We start from the raw sequence: 22,074 nt of genomic DNA, 5'->3' as shown, positions 1-22,074 counted from the left end.
GACTTGGCTTCTTAGAAATACAAAACCCAAAACATCATTTATAAAGGTCACTGGGAATGGCCTGGGTCAGAATAACTTGAGTCCACTTTGTGCCAGTGTCTTCGAAGAGGAAGTTGCTGAATACTTACATAAAGCTCTTTGAGAGTACTATGTTGCTAAATCCAAACAAAGAATGAGCAAGGTTTATAGCTGAGTTTTTACTCTATAATTCAAATGCCAATCCAGCAATAAAATACGTTCTAGAAATTCCAATCAGAGATTTCTATCATCTGACTTGGAAACCAGCTGTGCTCTCAGTGACCATAAAGATTTACCACCTGCAATTGCTGTAATTCAGTAGAATTATGCAGAGGTTTGAAAAGCGAGAAAAACTCTCGCTATATTTTAAATGCAAGGAGAACTGTGCTTTAAGACATTCTGCTTCTCTGAAGCCTATAAGAATTTAAAAGAAAGCAGTGGGGCATCAAGGCGTACGAACACTTAAATTTGGGAATTCAAGTTTACCCTTTTGAGTGTAATTTTTAAAGATGATGAGTAAAAAGTACCACCGTTGGTTGGCTATCTTTTAAACAGAACAAGCGACAGAACCCCAAGTAGTTAACTCCTAAATTGTGTATCACATCGAGAGCCCCGGTAAGCTTATGCTTGAACTGTTTGAGAAGTAGGAGCAAGAGAAGAAGAGTTTGACCAGGGAGGGACAGCTAGACAAAGCGCTCCAATAAACTCAGGGCTGTAATTTTGAACCAATAATTTCCTTCGCAGAAAGTAACAATTATTTGTGGATTTGTGAATCCATATATCAAAAGTCTTTTGAATGTGTTTTATGATTTTAAAAGATATCAGGGCTATCCTACGAAAGCCGGTGCATATGGTCCTCATACCAGTGAGCCCCCACTTCTCTTGCTCGAACTCCTCTCACACATGGGATACAGCTGCCTCGTACAAAAGTGATGCAATATAACTTTGTCACTTATATCATCACCTGAGCACTCGGATACCACCCTGGGAAAGCCGAGCAAGGCAAGTTTTTCAAAATAATGGTATCAGCGGACCTTTTATAGACATATTTGAAAGCATTTCGCAAGCACGAACACAATCCCTGAATGGGTTAAGCAACATTTTCAAGTGGAGGGATGCAGTGAACTTTATGGCCTGATGCATAGAAGAGATACACCAAGAGTTTTAGAATGGCAACGTTACTAGCACTTGAGTTAAGAGAAGCCAGTTGGCCAACATGCCGTAAGTGAAATCTCAGGCTCTCAAATTCCTCTTCCGTAAAGCGAGAGAATTAAATCAGATGACCTGTGAGGTCCCTTCGAATTCATTTATTTCATGGTTCTCCTTTTTCTGTATACCTTATAAATACTTCGACAGAGAATTAGATTGCGGCTACCTGTATGAAGCGAGTGTTACAGAACCTCATTAACGATGAACTGTCCTTAACAGAGGCTTATATAAAAGTAGATGGCTGTATCTACCACATAGAGATACGGAATACGTGACCGCCATGTAACACTTCAGGATACATACTAAATTGTTGGAAACATTAAAAAAATTTTTTTTTAACGTTTATTAATTTTTGAGAGATAGAGCATGAGTGGGGTAGGGGCAGAGAGACAGGGAGACACAGAATCTGAAGCAGGCTCCAGGCTCCGAGCTGTCAGCACAGAGCCAGATGTGGGTCTTGAACTCATGGACTGCGAGATCATGACTTGAGCTAAAGCCAGATGCTTAACTGACTGAGCCACCCAGGCAGCCTTGAACATTTTTAAGAGTAAACAGAAGACCACGTTATGGGTGTATCAGACTTGTTTATTCCTTAGAAAAATAAGAGTATTGGACAATGATGCTTTTAGTTTTTATGAAAGTCATTCATAAATAAAAACACAACTATCTATGTAAATGCTTCTGTTCAGAGAAGTCAGCACTGGAAGGCTATAATTTCAACCCAAATTACAGAACATAAAAATACACAGCTCATCCACATGAATAACCTCAAATTCATTTAAAAATAGGATGTCCCCAACTTTTTCGACAGTATTATAAATACAATATTACATTTGTCTTTATTCTCTTTTATAATAGGTTTTTTTCAAGACTTTAGTATTTGCACTTTTGGAATTTCTGATAAATAGATCATAATTTACTGTGAAATTCACAGATTTTGTGACAAAACAACAGTATTTATATATTCACATATAGCACAATGTGGTGGTCAAGTATTAGTGAAGTGATAGTAATTAACAGACTATTAAAATCACCATTTGGACAATTTAAATGCTTTATGACAGGATAATTTATATCCAACGTATATAACACATATTTACAGACAACTTTAGAAAGAAAATATATCAATTTTTTTTGATAATCAATAGTAGTAATAGATTTTCTGTATTATTTTAGCCTCACTACAGAAACGTTTTCATTGTCTAAATTTAATCAATGTGCTGATCAAAGAAAAGACAATACATTAACAGTAAAATTACGCATGCTAATGGTGTATTTGTGTGTGTGTGTGTGCGTGTGTGTGTGTGTAGCAACTAATCAAAACTCAGGTTGTAAGTTAAAGCCATTTAACAGGCAAACTGAAGACGAAAATGTTACTGAAGCTGTCTGGTTCCTTCTGTTAAACTGCAGCTTCCAAGTTGGGTTTTGCAGCTCGACCACGATCCAATAGACAATTCAATATGCTACTTCTGTTAGTTTTTTCTCCTTCTGTCTCTTTCACATGCTAATTTTTATGTCTTTATGGACTACATAAAACAGGTATCTCATCGTCAACACCTCTCCTAGGAAAAGTCACAGGAGTCTGATTAGGTGTCGAGTATCACTTTCCATCTTACTCTTCTAGATTTACCTGGTGCAACACACTCTCAATCGTGTAGCGTCTCTCCCGTCTGTTTAGGCGGTTTGTTTCCACCTGGTATTAAGAGTGCACCAGGAGGACCTGGCCCTGGATCAAGGTGAACGTGTGCCTATATATCAAATAATCATAATGCGAGGGTTCGGAATGTCAAACGTGTTCTACTGAAACTAACCACGGATTCAAAGTTAACACCGTTTTATCAGAGCTCACGGCATAATCCACAACAGACGTTTACCAGCCGCAAGGTACGAACTCTGGCACTTCATGTGGTCAGAGCGGCTGAAATGTCCTTTACAGTAATTTTAACTTCTTGACTTTGGTCTGCATTCAGAAGGGGATTGCTACTGGAATTTTCACACCGTTCATCTACCTTTTGAGAAGCGGCTGCGTCTCGATGATCTCTGCTCTCTTTGGCAAATCCTAAAGTCACACTCTCCCCAGAAGGCTGAGGTGGCCTCTCCAGAGGAACCATCTGTCTCCCTGCTTCGGCTTCTTGTTCGCGCAGCAATCTCTCCACCTCCACCTCAAGCTCCAGGGTCTCCTCATCAGCTTGTACATCCAGTTGTTGCATCAACTCCTCCAACTTCTTGGCCTTGCGGAGCTCATTTTGCTGTATGATGGTACAGAGGTGTTCAGTGAGTTGCTCTTTGATCTCAGTCTTGCGCCGTAGCTCCAGCTTCGCCGTCACGTACTCCGCTTCCGCCCTGTCAAAGCGCTTCCTGTGGGGACAGGTACACAGATTGGTCCGTTGGTTTTCCACTAAAGAAGATATTCAAAGGAGGTTCTAGAAACAATAATTAAGCTCCAGAATTGGAAAGACGTAATGAAGATATGGATAGTGATACTTTGTGAACACTTGTCCTACATGTTAGACAAGCCAGGCTGTCGCTGCTGAAACTTCCACAACATCCACACTTGGACCCTCCCAACGTAAGCACGTTCTTCTGCACTCATGTCCTCTTTCCGAAGCTGTGCTTGAAGGTTAACTCAGTGCAAACTAGCTCCAGTGGGGCTCCAGCGAGAGCCCTGATGGGACAGTGCTTGTCGATTTCTGTCGCACAAACACTACCACCACCGGGGCCAATTTCAGGCTGCCCATGTGGCGCAGCTGAACGCAGAACTGGGAAGAGATACACGACGTTGGCCCTGGTGAACTGGTGCAGCCTGGCTCCAGCACACAGCTGGTTAAAATGTAGGAGAGGTAAAAAGTAAGAGAAGTGAAAAGCAGAAAATCTGTACCTCTTGATCAATGGGTTAGAAAAGGAAGAAATATTTTGGTGGAGAAGGATATGGACGGTGGGTCCAAGGCGAACGTAAATGATACTAGGTGAGGCAAGAAGCAAGCATCGAGTAAGAACAGAAAAACTTCAGGCCGGGTTTAGGAAAGGTTTCTCAGTCCTGGCACTGACCCCTTGGACCATATCACTCTGTCGTGGGGGAGCTGTCCTGTACATTGTAGGATGCAGAGCAGCATCGCTGGCTTTCTCCCACAAGCTGGTAGCACCCACTACTTGTAAGAGCCAAGAATGTCTCCAGATGTTACCAAATGTCTCCCAAGGGGCAAAACTGCCCCCGGTTGAGAATCCCTGCGTTAAGTTGTTCTCTCTCCACTTTGCAACAGACTGTTAGACTTTGATTAGGGTATTTTATCTATTTACATAAAAACTCTGCAGATACGCAATGCCTGTCTTAGAAGTAAGGTAATTCTGGGGCGTGTGGGTGGCTCAGTCAGTTAGTGGCCGACTCTTGATTTCAGCTCAGATCACAGTCTCAGGGTTTGTGAGTTTGAGCTCCACGTTGGGCTCTGCGCTGACAGTGTGGAACCTGCTTGGGGTTCTCTCTCCCTCCCTCTCTCTCTGGCCCTCCCCTGTTCACTCTCTCTCTGTGATCTCTCTTATTTTGTACTAGCTTGACACAAAAAGAAAAATTATCATACATTGGTTCACGGTCTTTGGCCTTTTCCACACAAATTGTTTGTTTTGTTTCATCAGGAAAAGAGATTGGCCCACATTTATCAGTGAATTATAAAAGCCACTAACAGTTGTGAGAGCCTTGCTGCCTTGCTGTTATGATTGCCCACATCAACTCAAAGAGAGAAGTAACTTCTGGTACTACAGTTACAGCAACACAAAAACAGGTACAGCTCCTGACGCAAGATTCTGTCTTGAAATGTGATGAAAAAACTGAAAGGCTTTGATTTGAGAAAACCCAGGGTTCAAAACCTGCCTTTGCCATTTACTATGTATGTACCTGTTCTGGTCAAGGCCTTTTTTGGATGGAAAGGACAGACACCCAGTCAAGCTAGCTCAGGTGAAAAGTGGGTTTTACTGTAGGATACACGAGGCAATCTCCCAGGCATGTCATCAGAATCAAAAGCTATTCTCTTTAATTCTCTCATTTTGGCTTTCCAATCACACAGCCCAATATGGCCACCAGCTGTGGCTCCACATCAAATTCACTCCAATTTCTCAGAGCTCCACTTCTAGGAGGAGGACTTGGCTTGGCTTACCTTGGCTAGTTATCAGTTTAAACAGAGCTCTTAGTGTCCAGCCATGCCACGAAACCCTATTTAGTCTATGGATTAAATGTTCTGGAGTTGGCAGCCCATCTTTGTTCTAATCAGGTATGCCCCAGGGTCAGCTTCCGGAATACAAAACACAGATAGGTTTCGAAGGAAGAGGCTGGAGAATATGTGTGCAATGTCTGAAAATTCCAGTATGGTGACCCTTGACAGTATATTCAACTGAATTTTGGCTTATTTGTACAATGGTGATACTAATAGGAGTAGAGTATAGGACACTTCATAGGAGTGTTAAGGATTAAACCGGATAAACAAGGGCCAGTGCCTGGTAGGCACTCAAGAAACAGAACGTCTTCAGAGCACCAGAATTGAAATGCATTGTTCGTGTATCATTATAAACATGTACTGTATCTAAAATTAAAATTAGGCAAAGTTCAAGGACCTGGTGTTTATACTTGAAAACTCTTATTTACATCATGGTCATTTATCATATTTCATTTTTTTTACTGTCATCTAGTAAATATAAGAATGACAAAACTAGCTGTTTTTCAATTACCCTCTATGTTAAAAGAATTATTCTAAAGGAGCTCTGCTGGACATGTGAATCCCTGCTTTCCATACTTTAAAACATATCCTATTTAAGAATGTTCTTCCATCAAGCTTAAGAGCTCTGACAACATTCTCTACAGGTATATGAATACCTTGTCCCCTACCCCGACTCAAACCTCCTTTCTGTGGCCTGTGGTCTCCCTCAGCCAGCCAAAGTCAGTTAGTAAAGATTTACTGACTGGGCTCATGAATGCTGAATTGAAATTAAAATTCGCAAATAGGTCCCTAGGTTTCCATTGATCTTTCACCCTGGATAAATCACTGAAGATTTTGCATTTTGTTTATTTATTTAAAGTTCTTCTGGCCAGAAACATGCATATATATTCTTGTACAGAGTGATTTATGTTTAAAATATTGATTAATTTCACAAACTGCTCTATGAGCCTGAGGGTCAGGTGGATAATACCAAACCAGAATATGATGACATGTTTTGGGACAGAATAATAAGAGCATTATACATAACACAGGAAGACAAATTGAACTGGAAATGTATTCACAGAATTACTTTGTTATTTTAAACAGACACTGAGTGATTTAATGAATGTTATTTAAAGAATTCTAGAAACTGTCTCTTGGTTTGGGGATCCTGAAATTTTTTAAGAATTCAATGATTAACCCTCAGCATTCCCTTAGGTTCCAACAATCTACTTTTAGTTTTCGGTTCCTTTTCTGAGTTCTACCTCTTTGTAAGTATCAACATATAAAGGTTTTTATCCTTTCTTAGAAGTCTTCCAGAGAACAAACAGAAAAACTACTAGTATTTTAAAGGATAGACTAAAACTACATTTTGCAATTACTATATGTGCCCATTGGACCCTCTTATAAATCTGAGATACATTACGGGATTGTTGAGATAGCATTTTTCCTGTATCTTGAAACATTTTGCCATTTTATCACCCTGGGCATTATTTCTTCATTACTCATCAATTATTCTCGTTTCTGCAGAAAAAAGATTAATAAGAAAACAGAGAATGATGGAATAACCTAAAGGATGATGCCACAGTGAAATAAACATCACTGTTTACAGTAAAATAAATCACTGTTTAGCCTTACTGTGTTATCCGAAGTATTACATCATCTTTAACTTTTTTTTTAATGTTTGTTTTTGAGAGAGAGAGGACAGAGACACAGAATCCGAAGCAGGTTCCAGGCTCCAAGCTGTCAGCACAAAGCCCAGATGCAGGGCTCGAACCATGCAAGAACTGTGAGATCATGACCTGAGCCTAAGTCAGATGCTTAACTGAGCCACCTTGGTGGCCCCTATGTCACCTTTTAAAAAGGTATAAAAAAGGACTAGAAACACGATATTTGTAATCTGTTCTCAGCTTTCATTGAACACAGTTCAGAATTAGTTTTTCTAGCCACAGTGGCAAAATAAAGTTGACAGATGAAGATATTTTGCAGCTATTAGACAAATCAAAAGACGAATGTTGTGGTAGGCTAAAAAATGACCACCCAGAGATATTCACCTCCTAATCCCCAGAACCTGTGAATATTACCTTACAGGGCAAAAGGTGTGATTAAGTTAAAGATTTTGAAAAGAGTTTATTCTGAATTATCCAGTGGGACCCTAAATACAGTCGCATGTGTCCTTTTAAGAAAGAGGCAGAGGGGGGCACCTGGGTAGCTCAGTTGGTTAAGCATCCAACTTCAGCTCCAGTCATGATCTCACAGTCTGTGGGTTCAAATCCTGCATCGGGCTCTGTGCTGACAGCTCAGAGCATGGAGCCTGCTTCAGATTCGGTGTCCTCCCCCCTCTACCCCTCCCCCGCTCACACTCTGTCCCTCTCTCTCTCTCTCTCAAAACTGAATAAATATTAAAACAAAAAGAGGCAGAGGAAGTTTTGAGAGAAGAGGAGGAAGCAATGTGACTACGGAGGCACAGAAGGTAGCGGTGCAGCCACAAGCCAAGGAGTGCCTGCAGCCACCAGAAGCTGGAAGAGGCAAGGAATGGATTCTTCCCTCAAGTCTCTGAAGGAAGACTGACGCTGCCAACACCTGGATTTCAAACCTCCAGCTTCCAGAAATGTAAGAGAATGCATTTCTGTTGTTTTAAGCCACACAGTTTGTAGTAACTTGTTATGTCAACCCTAGGAAACAATACAAGGCAGAAACAGACAACCTAGGTTCTAGATAGTGAAACTGATCACGTGCGTGAAATCTCAAGAGTATGAGACTTCAGAAAACACATCCTATGTGAATTTTCTCAAATTCAGAACCAATGAATGAAAAATATGTATCTAAGGACAAAAAGGCAAGGTTACTCTCATAGAGTTAATAATTTCAACAGAACAAACTTGATCACACAGTATTTTACAAGTACCTGTACCATCTTATGTTGTGAAAGGATGTAACTGTTCTTTCAACTTTTAATGTTGGGGGCCAAACATTACTTGAAAAAAAGAGGACTGCTATGCTTATATTCTTATTAAACTTTTTAATGAAGTTGTTTTCCACAATCATTATTTTTACTTTTGTAAATTAGACATAAAATGACTGCACACATTTATGTACATGTGTGCATATGTATATGAGCGTGTATGTGTCTATGTTAACAGGAGTGTCTATTAAACACAGATGGCAAACAGTGCTCCTAGTTCTTCCTGGTACACTAGGGGTCAAAGAGATGCTCTACACACATCCACTCTTGTTTTACAAGCTGGTCTATGCAGCATACAGCATCCTTGAAGTCACAGATATGAATAGTGGCAATAACTCTCAGTTTGGCTCCCAGAAGCTCTGGTCTCCTTGGAGGGGTCTACCCTAATGCTGTTCTACGGAAGCCGATTTTAAAGCAAATTCTGGCCTATTCTGTATCCAAGAACCTTTTGTGGACACAGCACTGTACCAGGTACTACAAAACTACAATATAATTTTTATTAAAAAAAAAAAGAAGTCAAGGAGTCAAGGAAATCTCCCACAGAGATGGACTGTCGTGGGGACTGGCTACCAGTAGAAATCTAAATCACAATACTGTTATCACCAATCTCTAATCTCTCAATAACCGCAGATGTAAATTTAGAAAACATCTTAATCTTATGCACGAACAAGGTATGATGCCAGTCCCAGTCACAACTGTCTATGGCTTCTCTGTGACTTACCTCAAGAGTTTAGGATTTTAAAAATAGCCTCACACATCAAATATGGATATTCACATACAACTATGCCAATATCAGTACCATGAGAAATTGCCATCTTTAGTTTAAGAAATATAAAAATTTATGTCAAATTTTTTTCCTACAGAAACTAAAGTTTCATTAAGCACATTTTATATGATTGGATGTTTTCTTTTTTAACCAGTAAACCCACTTTCTTTGTGGTTCTCTGAAGAATAAAACTATGACATTTCTTATATAATGTTCAATATACAAATGTATCCTTCTCCAGTCTCCTCCAGGACAGAATTAAAACATAATCAAATGATTTTCGGTTGAGGTATCTAGAATAATCTGAATTATTCATATTAAGGTCTACAAAGGCCTAAGAATGTTCCTCTGGTAAACTTAAGTTACAGAGAATAACATATGCTAAAAACTAGGCTGAGTTTAATCTTAATAAAATCTTGGTTACCTCCTTAATGTCCTTATTAATAGAAATAGGAACCTCCAGTTATCAGCTACTGATGGCATTAATTTAAGCAGTTAATTAATAAAGGCAGCCCATTAAGTCTAATAGCATGTGGTCAAACAACAATTACAAAAATCACAAGGACACCACAAACCTCTTTCTTAATAAACGGTGAATTGAAAACACAATCAAGCATTTCCGCTTTATTAAACTGTTCTATAAACATTCTGCTGCTGTGGTTTACCCTGGACTAATGAGGCATTCGGATGGATTTCTAGTGTTACAGAGAAAGATGCAAAACTGAGTCATTAACACAGCATTCCCTTGTGAGAAAAGACAAACCGGGATGATTAAAGCAATGCGGGAAGGACTGAAAACCCTGAAATTGGACTTAATTTTTTGCCCTTTTATCTGCTTGCAAGGTTCATGTAATTCTTTACATGTGTTCATGCATTTTTAAAATATTCCATGATGATTTTTTTTCTCTAAAATGCCAATGACTGAAACCAAGGAAACACATGATAGCTAACTATTATAGGCAGAATACAATTGAAAAGAAAAAAAAAAAGGAAAAACTTCAAGCTTTCAAGACAGAGTGGTATTTTCTTTAAAATACTTGTAGCCTTTTAAAAAAAAAAAGCTGGATCTTCTTTCTTTGGTGAAAATTGACATGAGAACTAGGCTCATCTCTAAGGACCATCTCAGATCATCAAAATTTCTTAACAGAAAGAGTATAGACTTGGTGTTAAAATAGCAGAATTTGGGGGCAAGTCATTAAGACTCTTAGAGTCCCAAGCATTATACAGATGATTGATGGTTTAGCAAAAAAGACTAAAACGTAAGTAAATAATGCAAGAAATGCGCTAACAAGAACAAGAGTAGGCCAGAGTGAAGGAAGACTTCAATAAGAAGAGGCACTGGATTTAGTACAAAACAGGAATAAACAGAGCACCTGATGGCCTGATGGGACCGTTATGAGGCTTAAGTGATGACACAGATGAAAGCCCTTGGCCCAGCCAGCAGTAAATACTTCCAAAATTTCACTCCTGATTCAGAGTTCTCTCAACTCACCGAGCGTATGAATACTCAAGGCTGGCTTGATCAATCCGGTTCCTGAGGATCCCAATGTCAGCTGACACCATGTCATCTAAAGCCTGTAACTCCTTTTGGATCCGCTTTAGTTTCAGGGTCTCTGCTTGAGTTCTTTTAGATCTAGAAAAATGAATAGAAAAATAAAAACATTTTAAAATCACGTATCCATACGCAAGAGAAGTGAAAAAAGCAACCAACTATATATATGATACTATATATACGATAGGATTATAATGTATAATTTTTAAAAATCAGAAAAAAAACACAAATCAAAATATAATAAACACTGGTAAAATTTTGGTATATCTCTAACACTGCATTTGTGCTATTTTCCCTTATTCTAAGCTTTCTATTAGTATATAACATTTTCATACACAAAGAGTAAGATTTTTCAAAATACCAATAGTTCACTTATAGTTCTATATTCATTCCACGAGGATGAGAATAAGCACTAAAAGAACGTTATCTATATTCTCTTTAGACAGAACATCTAAAAAAACTTTCCAAATTTCTAGCCTTAAATTCTTGCTCAGGCCACTTTCATTTGTCCGACACTTAGTGGACAGAAAGAATGGACCCTTACGTTAAACACCATTTCTTCATGTCTATTCGGTCTGAACATTCCTAGGACTCATTCCCCCAAACTTTTATTGCTTTGATTCCTGTGTTTTAGGCAAGACTACAGCTTAAAAGCACATCTAAGCTCAGTCCTCTCAGCACCCCAAACACAGTACACACTGAAGAACAGAATACACAGATACAAAAGCCTTTAATCTGAGTTCACTCCAGAATTTCACACCCATTCTCACAGGAGAATAAAACTCCCACAGAAAACCGCTATCTTAAAACTTATATTCTCCTGATTTTTACTCCATTATGCATTTCCCCTTGTTTTCTGCCCACAGAATTAACAGTATGATTCTTTTACTTCAAGGACTTCACTGGTGCATTTATCACTAATCTAACCATGGTGTGTTTTCTCACATTTCAGCCTGTATCACTATTTCGTCTTAAACCAAAAGCACATCAAGAACAAGTGCTGAGCCTATAAATCCTTTTATAAAATCCCTAGTGAACAGCCTCTCCAACCACTTCTAAACTGAAGACTACTGAAGTGATTTTCAAAAATCACTTTTCACTTTGAATAATCATGGTTTTTTCTTGAAACCGAAGTTCAGTAAGTTGCACATTTCCTGTTTCATGCAAATCAAGTGGGACCAGCTGGAGGGGGGAGAAATCATTTTCAAATACATATATCCTTTTGACAGATAAAATTCTCCATTACTCTTCTACCTACCTGCCTTTCTCTCTATCCTTGTCCCTTCCCCTCCCCCTGATACACACGGCAGTTTCAATACATAACAGTTTTGCCAGGCTTTTCTGGAGATCTAAGAAGAAAATGCCAAGAAAACTTGCTTGCATTTAATTCTCACTATTCTCAATCATTGCTTCACTGACGAAGTTTGGGTGGGTTCCTAAGGCGATAGCTCACTGGAAAGCACAAACTAAAAGGGCAGAAAGAGTGGGTGAGGGGTGGAAAGTGGCTCAAAAGGGAACATTGCTGCTGGAGGCCATCATGATGCAGTGAAGGAAAAGGAACTGCTGACAAACCGACACCAGGAGGGACAGAAAAATCGAATCGCACACAGTATGGCAGAGTACTCATAATGGTGACCCCGAGTCATCGATGAAAGGTTAAATTATACCGTGTATCAGTGGGGGCAGGGTAAATTCTTTAAGAAAAATGTCCACAGAAAACACAATTAAAACTTCTGGAGTGGAAGTCATTTATGTGGAATAGTCTTATTCTTCTACATGTCACAGGATTAAGGCCTCCCCATGTCAAAATTAAAACCTGCATTTGTTGCTAATGCACTTACACTGATGGCTATTCACTGCTCCCTTAGAATGTAATTTATTTATACCAAATAAATTTGGTATAATTTATGCTTACAAAGTCCTCCTTAAAGAATTAACACTGGAATTTCTGTATCATTTATAAAGGAGAATTATTTTAGTGAGCCTTAAAAGTAATGCTGTAGAGGGGCACCTGGCTGGCTCAGTCGGTAGAGCATGTGACTCCCAACCTCCGGGTTGTGAGCTCAAGTACCACACTGGGCGTAGAACGTACTTTAAAAAATTTTTTTAAAAGAATGTTGTAGAGAAAATATCAACTTATCAGAACAGACAAGGGAAAATAAACATAAAACATGACAGAACTGACTGCAGGTTACAAACAACCTCTCCTAGTTCAGATGCCTCACCTTTCTGCAATAGCTTTAGCCAAAAGAGCTTTCTTACGTTTATTTTTCTCTTCCATAAGCCGTTGTTCTTCTTGGAGGACTTCCCAGCGAGATTTTTCTTGCCTAGGGAGCGGAGTATAAAAATGAGTTTCAGAAACCCCATGCCACACCTTACCAGTCTCAGGCCTCTATGTATAAAATTTAATCAACCACATTATGTATATTTTCCTTCAAAAGCCCTCTTAAAAGGAACCCATCTGCAGCCCATTATTTTGTTCTAATAGGAACAAAGATTATCATTTGAAGTCAAGAAGTCTTACATAAATTGGCCCTTTGAAATCCATTATATGTATATAATCTAGGAAGCCACAAACTGGAAGCCAGAGTACTGTGGCATTTATTAGGAGTACAAAGAAAGTTGTGCAAGTTAATTATGTATTATATGCAAAACGGAGAACAAAATTAATTGGCATGTAGCTAATGTCATATCTTTTAGAGTTTTCTATAATGAAAGTCTCTACCATTTAACACCCTCAAGACAATAACCAATGTTTATTTCATTTTTTTTTTTCAATTTGCTCACTTCTTTCCATTCTGAGACATTTTTAAAGAGAGTGAAACACTATGAGCTAAGACTTGAATACTGGACTCCACAATCTGTCCAATTCTGAAAGAAGTATATTAAAATTTCCCAGAAATTTAAGAACTTGATGTCAACTCAAAGTAACGACAAAGCTATTTATTCCTATTATTGTCATTTCTTATGGCCACTGTGTCAAAAATCTCTATTCTCAGACCTACTAACCACTTCCAAATTTATCATTTTCTTTCCCTTCCTAGAGTCTCCATCTTGGTACAGGCACTGGTCCTCTCTCATTTTGACTACTGCAGTAGTCCAGCCCAGCCAGCACCCTCCCCCAAATGGGCTGCAATCCTGACATGTGGGTTTTCTCTAACCATTGTTTTGGTAAGGGCATCTCTCCTCCAGAGGCCTGGGTGATATTCTACTGCATGGGGGAACTCGCTAGGTAGGAATTCTCAGCTTCCACATCCTTCTTCATTTCCCTAATTCTCTACTACTCTCTGGCTTAGCTCTTGCCTCTTCCAGAGAAGGGAGACGTCATCTCTGAGCATTCTCTAGGATACAGCTTTCCTTTCCCCTTCTTGCAACCTCCAATTTCTCCTTTTCAATGACAGTTCCTGAGATTACATGTCTATGAAAATTTTCCCAAGTATCTAAAAAAAAAATTATTTTCCCAACAACGTTCAATCTAAATTATCCAACTCAATTTAAACCCACCCTCCCCTACTTATCTCAGGCCTTTGCTGGTAAACTACACTTAAAGACATTTAAATACATGCACTTGTTTGGGGCACCTGGGTGGCTCAGTCAGTTAAGCGTCTGACTTAGGCTCAGGTCATGATCTCACAGCTTGTGGTTTCGAGCCCCAAGTCAGGCTCTGTGCTGACAGCTCAGAGCCTGAGCCTGCTTCGGATTCTGTGTCTCCCTCTCTCTCTGCCTCTCCCCTGCTCACACTATCTCTCTCTCTCAAAAAATATATAAACATTAAAAAAATTTTTTAAAAATGCACTTGTTCAATGTTGCTCTCATAATTTACATGGCTTTAGATCTCCTGTAAAAATGACTTCTTGGTTGTAAACCCCTGGTGGGCCAGGAAACACTTTAAACTCATAGTACAGAACCTGGATCAGAGAAATCGTAAGTTACATCGAAATAGACAGACTCAGAAAATGGAAAAGAGAAACAAATGGCAACCTGATAAATCAGGAGGAAACAAATATGAGTGGATATCAAAACAAAAGGTATAGGATAAAAATTCTGAGAATTCATAAGTCCTACATAGAACAGCAATTTCCACAAAACTGTTTCTAAATTCTGGAGGGGGTTTCTAATATAAACACATTAAATAAAGAATAAAAAGAAATCTAATGATGTAGCTGAATTGTTTTATCAGTCCTCTCAATTTCCTACACACTCTTCTTTGACCATCCCTTCCTATCTTTTCATAAACAACCTTTTCCAGGCCAGTGGAGATGGAGTGAAGCTGAAGAAGGGGTTCGATCTGGGATGAGGGGGAGCACTATGCATGTAAGAACTGCTTCTAGTGAGGGTCAAGGGCAGACACTTTGGATCCAGAAAGATTTGTATGTGAACCTCAACTCTGCCATTTATTAAGCTATGTATTTGCTTTGGGAATAAAGCATCTTTTCTGAGTCCAAGAAATCTCATCTGTCAAGTGAAAATAATGAACGTGTATTATAAGGCTGCTATGAAGACTACATGGCATAAAACATATAAAATGCCCAACACTGACTGGCTTACAACATATTTAGGTGGTAGCTATTCTTCAATAGTTTATTCATGATGTTTCTAGGTTAGAATATGAAAGAGAAAATGTTAAAACTGTATTTCTTCAAAGCCCAGTGGAGGGAAAAAAAAAGGTAAAATGGAAAAAAGTCTCAGGGATATATAGACTTACTAACAATTCCACTTTCTTTTTTTCCATTTTGCAATCTGGCTTTGGAGGTAGGACCTCAGTGTTTTTGTGACTATCATGGGAATTCTCAAGTCCCGGTTCCCTTGGTTGACCTTCAATCCCCTGTGGTTTTCCATCACCAACAGAAGTGAGTGTAAGAGGATTAGGAGGAACAGGGGAAGAAGAGTGTGGTTTTTGAGTATTAAATCTTGGTTTGGGTGCAGAAAGCAGCTGCTCTGGAGGTACTGAGCTTGATCCATCTTGAAGTCCAAGTTTTTGGCTTTGCTCTTGAAGGGCTTTTTCTCGCTGAAGTTGTTGTCGACTTTTCTTCACAGGGAGACGCCGCTGTGGTTCAAATGGATCTATGTGAAAAAGAGGAGAATTCCTTTGTGTGAGCAACAAATAATTAGAATTTCTCTAAGAAAATAAAGCATTAACATTAATAATAATTCCACAGGGTTTCTCCCCCTTCTCTACCATTAAAACCCAGGGAAAAACAGCCATCTTCCTGTAGTATTTTTGACAGTTCTTCTATAATCATACTCTTAATATTTAACAAAAACTATCCCAACTCAAAACTGAGCTTAAAAGAAGTCCATTTGTCTGTTGAGTTAAGCCTCGGAATAAAAAGCAAGGTTTCTTTTTCAACTTGAATTGATAACTGACTAAGCAATTAATCTGACCAAGCAAAGCAGACAAATGAATTCTCTAATAGGTCTTAAATTTGACTTATGATTCTATTTGCTCTCCTGAAATAAAATGGTGGTTGCGGTTACAAATGGGCTGCACTCTTCTTAAATAACAGATCTTAAGCCAGTTTGATACATAGGTACATGTTATACATAAAGTATAACTGAATGAAGTCTCTTATTTCTAAGAATGCTAGTTAACCCTTAGATGTTAGCTTTCATCTTCCAGAGCAGTGCAAGGTTGTTTCCCCAAAGTTAGCTAGCCATGAGTCAATGTATACAAGCTAGTTTTATCAGCAGCCTGAACAAACCAATAGAGGAAGAGAAAACAGGGAGAATTTTTTTTTACAAAAGCACTATAAAATAAATAATACCCCTATTATACTTCTTGGTTTGTCCAACCAGTGTTAACCTTGTAAGGCAGAGTACTGGAGAATTTGACTCACATTCATACTATATTTAATAAGAACTGTAAATGGTATTGTTTATAAAATGCCTGGGAAGTGAAATTGTGGTAAGTTCTTATTAATTAACTCAAATAGGGCTTTTAAAATTCTGCGTATTGACCCATGAAGCAACACAAGCCTATTATTTAAATCTCCCAAAGGAGAATTAAAAGCTCTGGAGTCATAGTTCTGGCACAGCTTTTGTTCAGCTCAATAATCGTAGACAAGTCAATTAATTATTCCATAACCCAGTTCTTCCAACTGTCAAATGGGTTGAAAATTTACCTGCTCTACTTAACTCATGAAGTTGCTGTAAGGATTAAATGAGACAGGTAAAATATTTTAAAACATAGATGTGCCATCGCAAGTAAAATGTTATTATTGTTGACTTTAGCCAGGAACACAAAGTAACCTCCTCTATCTTGAGACAGGAACTTATTCTTGACTACTGATCTTTATGTACACCAAAAGAAAATGCCATTGAGCTTACTTCCTGGTTACACTCACTAGTTGAATTATTCTTTTGCTTTTCACAGAAACTGCACAGGAGATTAAAAATGCTACAATAAAATAATAAACAAAACAGTAAACAAATCAGGCCTGAAACAATAAATAGAAAAACTCCTGGAACTAATAAGCCATTATAGCAAGGTTGCAGAATTCAAGATTAATATACAAAAGTCAACTGTTTTCCTATGTACCAGTAATGAACAAGTGGAGTTTAAAATTAAAAACATGATACTATTTGCATTAGCACTTTAAAAAAAAAAAAAAAGGTAATACTTAGGAATGAATCTAAGAAAAGAAAGTACAAGATCTGTGAAGAAAACCACAAACTCTGATAATGAAATCAAAGAAATAAATGGAGAGATATTCTATATTCATGAAAAGAAGATTCAATCCTGTCTTATTTTGCAAATACTGACACAATGATCCTAAAGTTTATATGGAGAGGCCAAAGACTCAGAATAGCTAACACAATATTAAAGAACAAAACTGGAGAACTGGCATTACTTGGCTTCAAGACTTACTATAAAACTACAGTAATCAAGACCGTGGGCTTTCGTGAAAGAATAGACAAATAGACCAATGGAACAGAATAGAGACCATAGGAATATTATAAAGCTTTAAAATAGTGTGGTATTGGTGCATAATAGACAAACTGACCAACGGAATAGAACAAAAGAACACAGAAACAGGTTCATACGTGTATGAAGCACTGGTATATGACTAAGATAGCATGGCCTATCAACAGCAAAAGGTGGAATTATTCAATAAATCGACTTGAAAAAAAAAACCCAGCTATATGGAAAAGGTAAAATCAGATCCATACTTCACACCATATAAAAACAAACAAAACATTCTCCAAATGGATTAAGGATTCAAATGTCAAACCAACATTTTAAAACTCTTATTAGAAACACATTGCTTTATACAGTGTTTTGAATCTATATAGCTTATAACAAAAATGACTCTTAAAGATGCTTAATTGAATATAAGGACTAACATCTTATGGAAGGGTACTACTACCTCATGGTAGGGTACTAAGTGAAGACACAGAAAATGTGTACAAATTTGACCATATTAAAATTAAATACTTTGTTCATCAAAAGATTAACGTTAAAAGACAAGTTACAAGCTGGGAGAAGATATTTATCGGAGACCATATTCATAATATACCTGGAAAAGAACTAGTATCAAGAATAAAGAAAGAACTCATGAATATTTTCTTTAGACATTGACAGCATTGTAGTTGCACTGTTTTTCTATTTCCAATTTTTGTATTATGAAATAAATTTATTTTTTATTATAAGTCACACATCAAATACATGTATTTGCTACAGACACACATCCAACCTGTATGGATTATTAAAAAAAAACAGTCACATTTAAAAAAATAAAACATGGCTAGAGTAGACACAACTGCTATTTAAAGATAGGCATGTTATCCTCTCTTTTGGAACACTCAAGATAATTGTATTTATTGCCCTCCAAATCATATTACTTGCTTTTATTAAATGAAATGTAAGTATGAATGACATCTATCATTGACTGATGGAAGCATTTAATTGCCAATGCTCGAGTCTCAACTTTTTTCTCCTCATGCCATGGTGAACTCCCATATGACAACATGAAAACACAATGACGAGTGACTATGTGGAAGAGTCACCTGCCAGTCTATGTTAGACATGAAGCTATAAAGAAAAATAAATCTTTATTATTTTAAATAATTGATATCTTAGGGCTATTTGTTAACTGTAGCATAACTTGTCTCAACTTGATTTCATTATTACCAATACTTTTAAAATTTCCTACGTATTTGCCCCTTCCTGATCATATTCCCCCTTTCTAGTACTGGGTATTTTGATTTCCTATATTCCCAGAAGAATATACCTGCTTTGTATGATTTTGACCTTCTACAAATGGTATCAGGTTGTATGTATTTTTGTAACTTGTTCTTTTCATGCATTATATTTATGAAATTTATACATGTTAATGTATGTGGGTATAGTTCATATATTCCCACTAGCTTTATACTGGCCCACTGAATGGCTGTATCACAATTTATCCACTTAAAAAAAATTTTTTTTAACGTGTATTTATTTTTGAGAGAAAGAGAGACAGAGCATGAACAGGGGAGGAGCAGAGAGAGAGGGAGACACAGAATCACAAGTAGTCTCCAGGCTCCGAGCTGTCAGCACAGAGCCCCACAGGGGCTTGAACTCACAAACCGTGAGATCATGACCTGAGCCAAAGTTGGACACTTAACCAACTGGGCCACCCAGGCACCCCTATTTATCCACTTTTATTAATGAACACTTGGTTTGTTCCCAGCTTTTCAGTATTATAAATAAGAATGCAAAGAACATTCTTGATTTTTCCCAATGTGCACATGGGGTTTCTCTAGAGTACGGTCATCCTTATTTTTGCTGGCAACCAACTCTACCTTCATGGATTAATTCTATTTTTAAGGTTGGAGAACAGCTGGAAGGAGTCTTAAAAATGAAAAATCCAACTCCTCTACTTTCACACATGAGAAATCCAAGGCAAAAAAGATTTAGAGGCAGAGCTAGGAGATCTATAAGCCAATCACTGTGTCTGGTTATGAGAGTACAAAGATGCTAACATGTGTTCTCTTACTCATGGTGGTCATAGACTAGGGGTTGGTGTCTATGCTTTAACATCTCACTACGAAATTATAGGCCTTGAAGCTAAGGTCTTTCCAGCCCCTCTCTCTCCCAAATTGTAAAGATATCTAGAAATGTACTTCCACAAAATGAATCTATTGTTACAGTTTAGTCTATATTAAGTCTTCTTTCCCTTGGCAAACTCACCTCTACTAACACATAATGTCTGTGAAATGTTCCCAAGTTCCGCCCAACCCCCAGCAGAGTCAAGTTCCTGCTAGCTCTGTTAACAAGCTCTTGTAAACTATCTATTATCACATTGTATTATAGCTTGTCTCCTCAGTAGACTATCAGTTCTCTGAATACAAGGATGATGCCTTGTTCATCTTAGTATGTAGATGTACTTACACAGTATGTACTATGTATGTAGCATGGATGTAGCTTTAGTATGCAAAATACAGAAGCTGATGCCTCTAACTTTGGGTCAGACCCGAAACAGGAATACTTGTACTCTGTACATACGAATATGGGAATGGATGTTCAAAACATAGAGCAAAAAACTGAGATTAAGCTTGATAGTTAATTACACACCGCAGTGTAACTTTTATGATACGGTTTTTAAAGGCCTCTGGACCAGTCAAAACTTCCTCCATCTGTATAATCTACATTGGTCCTGTATTCCTTCTTTACTTCCTTTTCCACTTGTTAGCCTTATTTTTACATCTACGCTAAAGATGCAGACTTACCTGAACAACATCCAATTTGATCACAAACTCTAACAAAAAGCATGCCAGGGCTTACTGAATTTTCTTCCAAAGTATATACATTATGGTACTAAGAGGGATGTAAACTCACAGAAGGAGTGTGCAGTACCAGGATCACCATACAGAATTTCATGACATTACATTCATAGTTTATATCACCAAGGGTTTCTCACCAAATAACAGTAAACTTCATTCCTTCATTAAAAGAAAACAAAATAGTACAAGTCCGTCCAATAACTACCCTACAAAGCCAGCGGGGGAGGCACCTTGTAGCTTACAACAGTCAATAGGTATAATTTCACATCTAACCTTTCAAAAAGTCTTGGTTTTCTGACTCTCAAGAGTTACAATTTCAAAAGTCATCTGGCAACCAGAAGTGCATGCAAGACTCCAGATGTATTAAGAAAAGCATCGTCGTTTTGCGTTTATTCAGATCCCTGTACTCCCTTGTTCCCAACCATTGTCAACTTACATACATTCATTCATCACAATTCGAAGCTGGTGTGTGCCCCTCCCCCTTCTTTTACCCCAACCCCAACCCTCCAGCCGTGGACTTAAGGCAGCAATCTTCCCACAAGAGACGCCGAGGCAGTAGGCTCACTTCCTCTCCCAAGTCCCGTCCCTTTCACGGGAAAAGTCAAATTCCTGAAGTGGATTCCGGAACTTTCTTACCTGAAAGATCCCAGTCCCCTGGACCCGCCCCTCCCGCTGTGGCTCCCAAGGCTCCCACCTCTGGAACCCCTCAATGCCCTCCTCCCGTTAGAGCTCCCTCCCCAAACACCAACACTTTACCCTCTTTCCCGCCCCCTACCCCCTCAAAAGCTGCAGCCCCGCCCCTTCCCCTCTAGAGACCCAAGGATGAAACCTCTGCAGGCACGTCCCGTTACCTTTAGTTTGCTTCAGTCGCCTCAGCTCCTCCTCAGAGAAGCCGGCCCAACCCCGCGCCATCCGCCTCGGCTGCCAGCGCCCCCAGAACGCACACACCTCAGAGCCCCGACTGCCAACACGACTACCCAGTCACATCCGGGTTCTTCCCGGCCGCGGCGACCGACCAATCAGCGCGTCGAGCTCTGGCTACAAGGCCCCCGTCGCTTGCTGCGGGGGTCCTGCTCCCTTGGAGCTGCCTCCGGCGGTGCCGGACAGCCGGCCTAGGGAAAGCTCGGCCGCTCCGACATTCCTGTCTTCCGAGCCGAGTCTGCTCTCTCTCCCTGTCTCCTGCTCTCGTTCGGTTAATCGCTTCAAGAGATAAGGGAGGGACTGGCGACGCGGATGAGGATGGAGATAAACAGGCAGTTAGGAAGTGGCTACAAGTCGGCGGCGGAAAAGGGCGGACGCACCTGCCTCCGGGGTCCTCGGGGAAGTCACGGGGGCGGTACCCCTTACCCGCTAGGTCTGGCCGGGTGCGAGTCGGGGCTCCTGGGGGGTCTTTTCAAAACTGCGCCGGAATTGTCCTCCGAGCTGACCCCAGAGAATGTTCGCATTTAGGCTTCTAATTGTGAAGAAACATTTCAGAGGGCCGGGATATAACAATGGGGAGGGAGCAGACATGTTCAGCAGGGTTTCTCTGCATAGCTGTCTCCCATGATTGTGGGCTGTTTCCATGTGTTGTGAATGGTTCTCGAAGACCTGTAGCCTATCTAAGGAATGCTTA

General features: G+C 39.1%; 1 protein-coding gene across 2 annotated transcripts; it reads right to left on the bottom strand.

Moving 5' to 3' along the window:
* Positions 1-1,377: 1,377 nt before the first annotated feature.
* GORAB (golgin, RAB6 interacting) lies at positions 1,378-21,628 on the bottom strand. Of its 2 annotated transcripts, XM_049633917.1 has the most exons (5): positions 21,311-21,628; positions 15,404-15,758; positions 12,920-13,021; positions 10,635-10,775; positions 1,378-3,585 (listed from the first exon to the last, which is right to left on the bottom strand). In XM_049633917.1, the coding sequence occupies exons 1-5, from the start codon at positions 21,369-21,371 to the stop codon at positions 3,129-3,131; spliced, it is 1,116 nt and encodes a 371-aa protein (XP_049489874.1). In that variant the 5' UTR covers positions 21,372-21,628; the 3' UTR covers positions 1,378-3,128. The 2 variants fall into 2 exon arrangements, with proteins under 2 accessions (XP_049489874.1, XP_049489875.1); XM_049633918.1 differs by lacking the exon at positions 21,311-21,628 and having other exon boundaries at positions 15,400-15,492.
* Between the last annotated feature and the right edge of the window lie 446 nt (positions 21,629-22,074).

Source organism: Panthera uncia, chromosome F1, assembly GCF_023721935.1.
Source record: "Panthera uncia isolate 11264 chromosome F1, Puncia_PCG_1.0, whole genome shotgun sequence".
NCBI classification, from domain to species: Eukaryota; Metazoa; Chordata; class Mammalia; order Carnivora; family Felidae; genus Panthera; species Panthera uncia.
The sequence above is the reverse complement of the archived record's forward strand: the minus strand, read 5'-3'. Positions and strand labels throughout refer to the sequence as shown.

Coding starts and splice junctions, on each gene's coding strand:
- GORAB (XM_049633917.1), bottom strand. CDS start 21,371: ATGGCGCGGGGTTGGGCCGGCTTCTCTGAGGAGGAGCTGAGGCGACTG. Junction 15,759..21,310: donor GCGACTGAAGCAAACTAAAG/GTAACGGGACGT, acceptor TTTTTCACATAG/ATCCATTTGAACCACAGCGG. Junction 3,586..10,634: donor CTTGAGTATTCATACGCTCG/GTGAGTTGAGAG, acceptor CTGTCCCCACAG/GAAGCGCTTTGACAGGGCGG.